At 41.7% G+C, this 12,174-nt stretch overlaps 1 protein-coding gene across 7 annotated transcripts in view; it reads right to left on the bottom strand.

The window, feature by feature from the left end:
- Positions 1-12,174, bottom strand: part of SMOC2 (SPARC related modular calcium binding 2) — a 150,306-nt gene that overhangs the window by 71,789 nt on the left and 66,343 nt on the right. For 4 of the 7 annotated variants that reach the window (XM_064445620.1, XM_064445622.1, XM_064445619.1 and 1 more), the window contains exons 5-7: positions 8,827-8,874; positions 4,466-4,549; positions 3,592-3,666 (exon numbers count right to left, since the gene is read on the bottom strand). In XM_064445620.1, the coding sequence (XP_064301690.1) occupies positions 3,592-3,666; positions 4,466-4,549; positions 8,827-8,874 (207 nt within the window). The remainder of the gene's footprint in view (positions 1-3,591; positions 3,667-4,465; positions 4,550-8,826; positions 8,875-12,174) is intronic. The other 3 variants (XM_064445623.1, XM_064445625.1, XM_064445626.1) reach the window with 1 other exon arrangement.

Below are 12,174 nucleotides of genomic sequence, written 5' to 3'. Positions count from 1 at the left end.
GGACAGAGTCCAAAACAACCCGTTCCTTCAGGGCAAAAAACCCGCTGTCCGCTTAACAAAACAGAAAAGCCCGGAAAGAATACTACCTGGGTTTTCAGCTGATGCTGGGGTAGGATGGAGTTCATCCAAAGCACGGATACCTTCGTGCAGGGTAAAGACCCAAACTAGTCAGCGCTCTCTGGGCGCCGTCGACCGCACCGGCTGCATCTCCGCAGACCGCGGCAGGAGTGTGACACCGAGGTCACAGACAGACAGCTCACACACAGCGTGTGGGCTGTCCCTTTTGACGTCTTAACAGAGCGCAAACAGTCCCACGGTTGGTCTTTTCAATGCATTTCTGCTTGTTTTTGATGGCTGTTGCTATAATTCTTACTTTTGTCAATCTGATGTGGCAAACCCGCAATGTTTTCTGTGAGATGGAGGAAGAAAAGAGGAGTGTGGGGGTATAAAGAAATCCGGGAGAAACAAAAAATTTGCAAAATACCTGCAAAGGCACCTAGGCAAACTCAGCAAATGCTACTTTAGCAACCAGATGCATACTTTTTTTTTCTAATTCTGGAAAGAAAAAGTCTTTTAAACGATTTTGAAAATCATCTTCAACATACAAAAAGAGCTAAAATGGAGATGTTTATACCCAAAGCCACTCTAAACAGAGCTATTGCTACATGACCCGATGTTGATGGGTTTTTTGCCAGCAGTCACATTTTGTCATCATAAGCTAATAGGCCAAATAACACCCTACAAATGCCTTTAGGGAGCAGCGAAGGCCTATTTCTCTGAACCAACGAAATGAATATGCACTAGAAGTCATTCTAGAGCACGGATATGTAATCCAGTAATTTCATGTCCTGCATCTGTAAGTCTCCCAAATGCCATTACTCTTAAATTAGTTTAGGCTGATTTCATCGAATGAAAGCACTGGATAAATAATATAAACTAGAATTTCCCGAGCCGTTATTTTCTACCTTCCAAAACCTAAAAGTTTATGCTGATTTTGTTGACTAATTGTAACTGGCAGGTTGTTTGCAGAGTAGCAAAAGCAAACCACTTCATGATGAGTACAATAAATTTAATGTATTCACTTGTGAGCCTTAATTCCCAAAAGCATTACCCTAAGGAGGTTGATTTCTCAGGTCAAAACAAGTTTCTTGATGACCGTGACATATTAGGACATATATTCAGGTGAAGACTAGAAAAGACAAAAGCAATACAGACTAGAACGGTCAGCTTCCGAGCAGGGTATTTGGAGTTTGCCTGAAATTTTTACCACGATTATTTTTCTTTAGCTATTTCCTAAAGGCAGGCCTAGGTCGTACTGTTATTTGTACCTGAAGAATTTCTTTGAAGGCACTTGGGTTGCTGTAGAACAACAAAGGAAAATGTATCAATACCAGTTTATTTATCAATAAATTTGGTTTCATCTTTTGTTTTATAAACACAGTTCATACGCAGACATAAATTCTCCTCATTTTACTCAGACAAATGCATTTCAATAAGCTTTCTGGTGTTTGTATGACCAAGTCTGAATCAGAGTTTGCTAAGCAAACTGAGTAAAGATGACATCTGTATTTATCCCTCATACTGAAGCCTGGCCATCCAAAGGTGGCTAGTTTACAGCGCAGTGGATTCGGTCCCGAGGCCCTCCCTATTCTGTACACAGAGCAGCCCAGAGTTCGTCCTCTGTGGATGTTCCCAAAAGCCTTGGCACCACTCTGCGAGGTAACAAGGGGAAAAACTAACCTAATTTTTTCAAGACCTTAAAAGGCCTGTTTACTGAGTATCAGTGAGGCTCAGCCGTCAAAACAACTTATAAATACACGGTCACTGACACACGTTATATTTTCGGAGTCTGGAAGAGAGATGCCGCCTAACTCAACTGGTGAAGACACTGGTTTTAGCACCTCGATTCATCTTGACGATGCCGTATTACAGATACAAGAGAAGTTACAGCAGAGCGCGCAGCGGTCCCTTCTGGCGCATCAGGTGTGCCTACAAATTCAAGCGAAGCTGGCTACGCAGTGTCTGCTGACTTATTTCTGCTAGTGAGGAAGTCCTGTCGGTAGCAAATCCAACGCAATCATGCTTTTCACGCTAATGCACCACGGGCGAGCAACCGCAAGACAGGTAGACCACGCTTCTGGTTTCTCTTATTTGCAAATATGTTTTTAGATGGACGGGAGGTTACAAGTTCCCAGTAATAAATGCGCCTTTTATTTGGTGGTTTTCTAATTCTTTTGGGTGTGTTGAAGATTAGGCTTCCAGCAGCTGCATTGCAAACTCAGGAATTCTTGTTTTAGATCTAGTCCCTAGCACTGTAAGAATTAAATAAACGCTCCTAATAGTCACATGTTCCTATACGCCTATTTTACACAGCAGAAATCCCAAAGGAATTCTGTTCTTGCTAATACTGACTAAACAAATGACAGAATAAATTTCCACCCTGGGAAGTGTTTGCTTCAAACTTGTCCGCGCTCTGTTTAAGGTCTTCTTCTTAAGTGCCTACTGGAGCATCAAGGAGAGGAAAAAGTATTGATAATTACTGCTTCGGTGTTAAAAATGGCTTATATAAAAGATTCTGAAAACCTCTTTGTATGGATATGTCTTTTTTCTTATCATGATTTCTCGTCTTTTTAAATCTTGTTGGGCCTCATTCAGTAAAATACTGAAGCACAGCACTTCATGTAAAGCACAACCTCAGTTTCCACTGGATCTGAAGTTTGTTTTGGGGTGACTTACTGAGCCATAGCCTGTACCATTACTGTTTCCTTTCAAATTAAACATTTTTCCAGAGAAAAAGAAACAAGGAAACTCAAGGACATTTTCTCAAGTTATTCTACTGAAAGGAAGGAACTGCGAGGAAGGCACCAAAACGTATAGTCCGTCAAAGCACTGAAAGTATCTGAATATTTTAGAGGCTTTGGTTTTAGGACGTTTGCCTGGCATTCCTAGTCCAGGTTTACAAAGCTCAATTCTGAAGCTTGGGGAAAAAAAGTAAGGGCAAAATTCAACAATTTTAAAAAAGGCAACATAATTAACTCACACTAAACTAGCGATCGGTCTGTATATAGCACGAGTGATGTAGAAAAACGCAGGTAACACTGCCTTTCCAATTCCCTGTTAACTGACAGCTAGTTTCTGTTTGCTCCTTTTTAGGTTTGCCTCCTAAGATGTACCACCAAACGCACGCAACCCACACGGTCATTTTCCAAGTACCTTCTTGCTACACATCACCCACCCAAAGAAAAAGAAAATACAAGCAGCTAACAGAGAGGCAGAGAATTAAAGAGGATGCAAAGAATAAATGTCAGATCCCTTGACAGTTACAAACAGATGTAAGCCAGAGACTTCAGTGGAGTAATGTCACTTTACACCTAGCAAAGCCTGGCCAGAAATATTTCCGCGTAAAAGGAACATACGACGCATGAGCCTACAAAATCACCACAGCGCAAATCATTAAGTCGCTACCGTATGATGAGAGTGGAAGCATAACGGTCATTAAAATGGCTTTCACTTAAATGGTTTCAGTTTTAATAACACTTAATGCATGTCTTCACAGGAGCTTTGCAAAGTGAGGACTAGGCAAGTTCTTACCTGAGCTTTTATTGGTTTTGTTTTGTCTACTCTTTACTTGCTCAGTCCATAACGTAGGATAGCGAGAAGCTATATCTAGGGAAAAAACAACAGAAGAAAGTCTGTAAAAGTTACAATTTTTTAAAAAGTTCCTAGCAGCTGAGTAGTAAGTGACTAGCTTTAACGATACATGGGTCTACAAAAGTAAAGGGCACACTGGTTTCTATTAGGACAGTTAAAATCTTTATTCATGCAAAGCCATGAATAGTTCCTTCCTTATCCCGTTCATACAAAAGGTTGAAATAAATACTTGCAGGCTAAAATGATCTTTAATTGGAATAAAAACCTCCCAGTGTGGACCCAAAGTATGTAATAACTTCAGAGCGGATTCTGTGAGATTTGCAGTGGGTGGTAAGGCAGACACAATATCGGGCTATCGTTGCACGTAGACCTTGAGCTTTCCATCTACAGAGCACTGACCTTCACCAGAGGCAAATAAGCCTGGCAAAACACCAACCTTAACGTCCCCAGGCAATATGCTGAGGACAGAATTTACTCTTTAACTTCTTTATTTGGCCATACAGTTTTAATCTGCACCCTGGCTCAAGCTTAAAACCTGACTCTGCCCTGAGTAGTGCCAATTAAAATTGCTAATATCAGACTCCAGCTGAGCTAGCGCCAGCTCAGCTGATTGCTGCTGGCTACAGCGGCACCTCAGAACTATCACCCGAAATTCGTTGCTTGTAAGTGAAGACTCTGTTTGTTCTCTTTCTCTGCAAAAAGGTACAGATCCTTTCAATTCCTTGCAATTGCTCCAGCAGTTGCCCTAACTCTAAGGTAGCTTTGGACATTGCATAGTTCAATACGGCACTGTTAAACTCCTGTTGATGCTCACCTTCTTCATCACCTTGAGGCTGAGTCTCCAGCGCGGGAGCTGAGGCATCATCTGAATTCAGAATGGAAAAGATTTGCAAGGAGACTACAATTATGAGAGTAAGCTAAATAAGTGTACATACGTGATTGATACTAATGATTTGCACATAGCCCCGGCCGGTAAACAAAAAATGATTTAAATACTATTTATAGGTGCTACACAGCATAGATATACCACATCTACAGGCATAAATGGACGGCTTTTGAGGTTATGGCTAATGAAATGATTGCAGGGTCTTTGATGAGGCATGAAGTGATCAGGTCACCCTGGACAGTAAATCTTCATTTTTAATGCTGCAAGTTGATAACTATAGATTATAACTGATCAAATCAGCAGAGGTGAGTACATAAATGTATAAAAGGGGTAAGACCTGTGAAAGCAAAAGCAGTCTGAGGTGAACGAGTGGCCGCAGACGTGTTGACACCTTAAAATGAAAGAGAAGTTTCTTTTGGCACCGCAGGATCTATTTAACAGTCAGGCTGAATCTACAAGCAAGATTCACAGATTAAAGAAATGGAATATTGTTTGCGTAACTCTCAGCCTCTGGGCCGCCATCTCCAGCCATCCACTGCCAACCATTACTGCAAGAAAAGGGGGGAAAATTTACAGAAATGGTAAGAGGATGTGGGTAATTTTAGGTTCAGTAGAACGGTGGAAGTAGCGCTGGAAAAGAAAAAGTCGATACGAAAAATTATTTAAGTTGGCATTCTGTGAGAAAGAGCAGTACCCAAAGGTCTATCCTTATCTTATTATATTTTTGTTATTTAAAATGACTTCAGATACTGGGTAAATATGACTTAGCAGGCCTTGCTAGACCATATTTTCCAGGCATTGCATTTTCCTGTAGCATGGAGTTAGCTCCAAGACCAACGTATCCGCAATAAACAGCATCTTCCATGCAAGAGTTTTATTAGCTTTTATTGCAGTTTCATAACTGGGTGTCAGACCAACGTAGTTTCCAGATTGTTTTCCTGGTATTTTTCATAGAAGCTATAACAGAAGGTAACTGAGCAGCAGCTTTAAGGCCAACACACTACCAGTTCCCGTTTCTGCCTGTTAGTGCAATTCAGAACAGCCTCCTCCTGTTCAATTTTATTGTCACCATCACAGGTGTTCTTTGTAAATCCGTATTGTCTTAATGCAAACCGTGCAGAGGGTTTGGAGGCACCCTGACCTTCCCCTCTGGAACCTAGTTCACGGCAAATACAGACACCAAGTAAATACTGAGAGCAGGTAAAGCCGAATCTGCAGCCGTGGAACACTAATCTCCATGCTTTTTACAAAACCAAAGCAGCAGCAATAGAAACTTATTTTGGCTGCAAAATGTTTTAACCAAAGCACAAGGAGACTTCTAAGAATGCTCATTCGTCATGTCCACGCAATGACAGGGTACTTTGCTCCGATGCGTAACAGACTGTCGCTTCTCACTAGTTTTGCTGGCATTTTTGCGGTGTCCTCTGGGTGGTGGAATAAGACTATTGATTAATGTCAGAGAGGCCATCAGACATGCTAGTGTATGGGAATCAAGACACAATTTTAGAACACCAATCAGTATGTGATACAGAATTTCAGGGGGTAGCTTACAGTAGGTAAATATTACCAAGAACCCAGCCAGAAGCTTGGCTTTGCGTTTAAATGACATTTTTCTAATCATCTTTTGGTACACAATTTGAGGTTTTGACGCATTTTATCTTATTACCTGAAATTCAGATACAGTGCTGCAAGTTTAGCAATTATCAGTCCAATTAAAATCAGTCTCTTCCACTTCGTTCAAGCAGCATTTAAAACAGTTTATCAGTTTTATTTTTGTTTTTAAAAACAAAACAGGTCTTTAATGGTCAAGTCACAAAACTGGCTTCAGGCCGTGTGTCCCATCCTCACCCAAAAGAAGGAAAAAGGTTTGCTTTTGGTCGTCAATGAACCAAACATTTGGTACAGGATATCTGTATAATCTAAAAGGTATTAACTCCAGAACTGCAGGAGCTACAACAGCTCCTGAACCACCCTTAAGACCCCCACATTAATTTTCTGTGTGCACTCTGCCAGGCACATCATGTTTCCATAAAAACCTTTTGTGTTAAAACTGAAGAGTCATGGCATTTTGTTGTTCAGAGCAACGTTCAGCAGAGAGTCACAGCTGTAGAGGAGTTCATATTCATGTTCATGAGATAGCTTACAGGTTAACTTCATGAGCCTCCCTGGCTGCTGCATGCATACCAGCGCAATGTGCGTACATTTAGAGAGAAACCATTCTGTTTTCTATCAGAGTTCAGTCATCAAGAACATAGTCCTGCAGTCAGCTAAGAATCAGAAAGAAAGGGATGTGATCCCGTCTCCGACACCCGCGCTTTTCAGGTAGTCTGAATATTTCCCCTGGATAGAGGAGGGAACTGGGGGACCGGGGAAAATACATTAGGAATTATCTTTTAAGCTTTATTCCTGTTTGATTTAATGTGCAAATTTGCAGGCAGAGCTCTCGACCTCCCAAGTCCGCAGCCGGAAATTTCCTTTCAGTATTAGAAAACCCGGAGAAAGCGAGCTGCAGAAATGCAACGGATATGGCCCACCAGGTCATCTTCCCCTGGCAGCCTGTGTGGGACATCTTGGCAGAAGAGACTGTCTCAGGCTAAGGCTACGCTGCCTCTTGAGTAGCGTCCTCAAGACCACGCTTGAAGGTCTGGAGCACGTCCCCTGCAGCAGCGAGAACGTGGTGAGCCTGCCCGAGCTGGCTGGGTTACGGTACGGGCAGGTGCCCCCGTCCAGGCACCCCTCGTTACTCCACAGGAACACGCAGAGGAAAGAGGAGCAGGGAGGTTTGGGCTTATTTTGAAAACTACTGCTGTCCCCTTTCAAGCTGAGCTACAAAATATTTTTACTACACTGCCTCTGATGCCAAAGCACAGCTCTTTAGCTCAGCCGATCCTGGTTGCTACTCTGTGATGGTCTCTAAATAGGTCGTGATGTCTCTGACAACTTTATTTAAAGCACACAGCGGTGACTGGCTGGAAGAAGGGTGGGGAGAGGAATTTAGTAGCATCTGAGAAGAGCCAGGGACCACCTGGGAACCGGGTCAGCGGCCCTTCGTGCTGTAGGCTTGTGCTGGAGAATAAAAACAGCGCGTGAGTAAAATGCGACCGTGTCACTTTAGACATCAATATATGTGACGCGAAGGGAGACTTGATAAACTGTGTGCACTTAAGCTCCTTGTCCTATGATCTTTCATTCAGGGCTCGGCAGCTCAGCCGCAGTGTCACAAACAAAAATAAAGGATTCCAGACAAGTTTTATATATGGGATAGTTCAGTCAGTTCCGAGCTGAAAATGTAAATCCAGGCCTAAAGCAGATGGGTAACTTAAGGTTAGCGGAACCCACAGTTTGTCTGGAAATACATGAAGGAACAATTTTCCAGTACTTTGTAATTATTAACCTTTAAAGAAGTACTGATTTTCTTAACCTAAGAGCACAACAGTTTATTTAAATGCTGGGTATACTACAATGCTGCAAAACTTCCTGTAAAAAAATATTTCAGTTATATTTAGAGTGGACCAAACATTAACATTAGCATGAATATGAGCGACTTTAAAATTCATTTACGCCACTGTAACTGATGGCAATATTCAGTATGTTGTTTTCAGCTGAATTTCAAATTCTTTCCAGTGTTTGGAGAGTATAAGCTTTAATTTTGTTTAAAGCATAGACATCTCCCTCATTTAGACGTACCAGCTATGCTGGAGTCACATCAGATTTTGTCCTGCCAACAGGATACACACCATCATCTATCTCTAACAACAACAATCATCTGGCCATGAATGTAAACCACCAGATGAATTAATCACAATATAGAGCAAAGTGCTGGGTCCAAGATGACTCAAGCACTGATTGCTGTGGAAATAAAGCGAGGACTCCAGTTCCTGAGATGTGGGGACTGCAGAGTGCTGTCCTTATCAGACAGACAGAATAATCTGTCCTCCAGGGCAAGCAAACGGTATGGGAAAGTATTTCAGAGTATAGCTATGGGAAGGAAAGTTATTTTCCAAACAACACAGAACAGCGAAGCCTGTAGGGCTGTAACTAGAAAAATATAATGTCTGTGCATATATAGACAAATACATGCACACACAGAGATACATTTACACTCTCAAATTTCCTAAATTTCTACAATGCAGACATAGAAGGAATAGGATGTATGCATGGATACATATTATGTATGCATATATAATACACGGTGAATACATACTGATAACTTAAACCTATGGAAAAATCACAGTCATGTATCCCACAGCTATTCGAGCTTCCATTTAAAGGCCAGTTGAGATATTTACCTGTTTTTCCGGCACCTTCTCGTTGTGGCAGCTTCTCACTCACTGAACCTGCAATTGGAAAAAGGATATAACAAAAACAATATTATTTTCCCTTTCAATACGTTTTCCAAGTACCACAGTTCAGCTTTAATGATTCATTTTTGTTTACTACAGCAATAAACATCAGCGGATTATTCCCTTGCAAAGCAAGGGTTTTAGCTTTGCCTGACTTCTGCGTTTGTGTACCCTCGGTTCGCTGTCAGACGCTGCTTCTTGGCCGCCGCAGAACCAGATATCACGTTAGTGATATCATCAAACGCCGCACGGACACGAGTGCGAGAAGGCGCTCGCATGCCGCAGAGCCAGCGTCTCCCTTCCCCTCCGACCCAGCAAGGACAGGTCCTGCAGGAAGATGCGCTGCCCCGGCACCACCTCCTCGCCGTTCCTTGTGCGGGGCTGCACCCTTCCTACAGACAGAGTCCTGCCCGTGCATCTCAGCTGCTGCGTGGGGCTTCTTCAGCCTGGCTCAGGTTAAAAACTTGAGCCTTTCTGCTTTAAACACCTCATACGAGACCTTCCAGAAACCCTACGCTGGCGTGGGAAACCGTGCGTGCTGGGGGAGGCAGGGACAGTGCCTCATCCCGAGTTGGAGCCGGAGCTGGTCGCAGTAGATGTCCTCAGAGCTGCCGCCCTTAGGAAAGGGGGCAGCAGTGGTGGGAAAGGAGTTGAGAAGTTTGCAGCAAATGGGTTTTAACAGCTTAGTCTACCAGCCTGGACTCCAAGCCTACCCAGCATCCAGTCTGGATTTCAAGTCATCAAGAAATGGATAACCTACTGGTTTTCATAGTCGTTTTTACAGGAGGTAGTTGTCCTTAGGGTTTAAAATAGAAATACTTCCTTATTTCTTGCTTATTTCTCATTTTTACAATAAGAAACAGTTCCTTATTTCTTGCTTATATCTCATTATTACAACCATTTGTATGATTCTAACTCCTAGTCACTTCTTACTGACATATCCATCTCTGCTGCGTTTCAAAACACCTTTTAAAGTGTATTCTTCTCTCTGGAAAGCCACATGGAGCGATGAAAAATTGCAAAGCACGTCTATCAATTCTTCCCACATCACCTTACATACACCTGTTCTAATGAAAAAACAAACCACATATCTGACAGATGCTCAGAAATGTGTGAAATAATTGGGTTGCCTTAACTTTCTTGATCGATTTCCTTCCGGAATAACTAAATTCGCTGGGTTTAAAAGAAACAAATAAACACCCCCAAACTTTGCAGCACAATAAATCTGTTCTACAAGGACAATTTAAATAAGGGAACCCACTAAATCACAGGCCTTGTTTACCGTGCTGAACTGATGGTTACTTCAGCATGAAGTCTAGGCACAGGAGTCTGCCAGAGGGGAGACAGCTAACATCACAAACCTGGCACGCTGATTTTAAAGCCTCCATAAAAGATACATGCCAATGCAGCCACGGTGGTATTACCTGCTCAAGGATTCAGCTTTTAATACAGCTTTTAGACATCCATATTAAAAATATTCTAGTTTAGACTTGCTTCCCTTTTTTTGATGGTTCGGGATTTTTATTGTCTCATGTTTGAATCACCAGAAATTCAAAATACTTAATGATGCATCGGTATTAATTCAGACGGGAATTCAGGCGTTATCATTGTAGGCGTTACCTCCAAGGGTGTCTGGGATAGCTTGTGATAAACAGGCTGCGGCACTCATCTGTGGCGTTCCCTCGAAGAGAAGGCAGATCCTTGCGTTTATGCTAGCTGAAGCCAGAAGACCTGGGCTTTCTGGTGCTTGGCTTGAATTTGATAAGAGGCTCAGCTTGAACTCAAATAAGATGTTCCACTTTTAGGAAGTACTGCTCGCAAAATCACAGGTTTTTCTGATTGCACTACATGCCAGTGACCCAATCTTTCCTCAAACTTCATCCAGTTACAATTAACTCTGTAATTCCTCCGTTTAATTTCCATGCACAGGAGTATAATTATCCTTCTCTTGCAAATGCAGGGATTTTAGGTCTGACTCGCATCCACACTAAAGCGTTTTATACCGATTTGAGCAGAAATGAGGTCTCAGCGTGGGGAATGGGTGTGATGACCTGCCACTGATAGCTGCTTCGCACTAAAAAGAGCATTAAGGCCTCAGTTTGACACCAGTGTTGTCTCCCTACATATGTTCAGAATGACTATTATAAACTGAACTTAAAATTCAGTTTATACCCAAGTAATTTAACACATTGGTGAATATGTAATATTCCACATCTTAAACCAAAAGCAGAAAAACCTTTCCAGATTTCATTAACACCAAGATGCCTTCAGATTATTCCATCTTTATGTGAAATGGTGAGAAATAATGACTCTATGATATTCATGTATGGTCAAGGAGAAATGAATTATTTTTTAATGCTTTTTTTTTACCCTAAATTTTGATGGAAAATTGATGGGTGGAGGAAGAGAGTAGCATTTACAAAGGCTAACCTAAGCATAGTGAATCTAATTTCACTATGAAATTAGGTGAATTCTAGGAAAACTATGTTCACCAGGCTTACGTTAATTTTCTAATAGTCGTAGGAAGCTAACTAAAACATTCACAGAATTTCCTACAAAGGGAAATCTGCGCCCTTCACATAGTTTCACCTGATATTTTCACTTTATGCAGCAGAAACTTTTCTTGCTGTCTCCAAGTTGGAGGTGAGGAGGGGTTATTGAGCTTACATCAGTTTTTTCTACCATCTTCTGAATATATTTGAGGTAGAAGTACTTCCAGCTTAAACAGCGACAAGAAGTTGCATTTGCAAGTTTCTAGGAAATTGTATCTTCAATACTCACAGTGAACGCTCACGTTTTCAGCTAGGCAAGAAACCGAAATAGCAACTTACAGCTCATCTAAAAGTTAGCCAATACAATCAGCTTCCAGGTTTTCAGTGCACTGTAAACAACCAAATCACCACAGAAATGTATTTATGGAAGGGGAGAGGGCAAGGAGGGATATTAGATTCAGCAGCATTGTTGTAAAAAGAACAGTACCATTCTGGCTTGCACATTTCCGTAGCCATCTATATATTTATGATTCTGATGGCTTAAAAAACCGCAGAAATATTTATGCCTTCCTTTATTGCAAGACCCACAAATCTGCCCAGCTTCAGTCTAACATCTGAGGCACAATAAATCTTCCAGGGAATTTGAGGTGAGTTTTGTGGTCTGTGATTTGAGCATATCCTGTTTCTATAGTTCTGATCATATGTGACTGGGCTTTAAAAGAGGTGAAAGTCTGCTACTATCTAGTTCAGATAATGATTTCTGATCTCCTGCTAAAGAATATGTGATATGTCGTCACTGAAT

The sequence above is a fragment of the Phalacrocorax carbo genome, chromosome 3 (assembly GCF_963921805.1).
Source record: "Phalacrocorax carbo chromosome 3, bPhaCar2.1, whole genome shotgun sequence".
NCBI classification, from domain to species: domain Eukaryota; kingdom Metazoa; phylum Chordata; class Aves; order Suliformes; family Phalacrocoracidae; genus Phalacrocorax; species Phalacrocorax carbo.
Note: the sequence above shows the minus strand (reverse complement) of the source record. Positions and strands in the feature narration are given on the sequence as shown.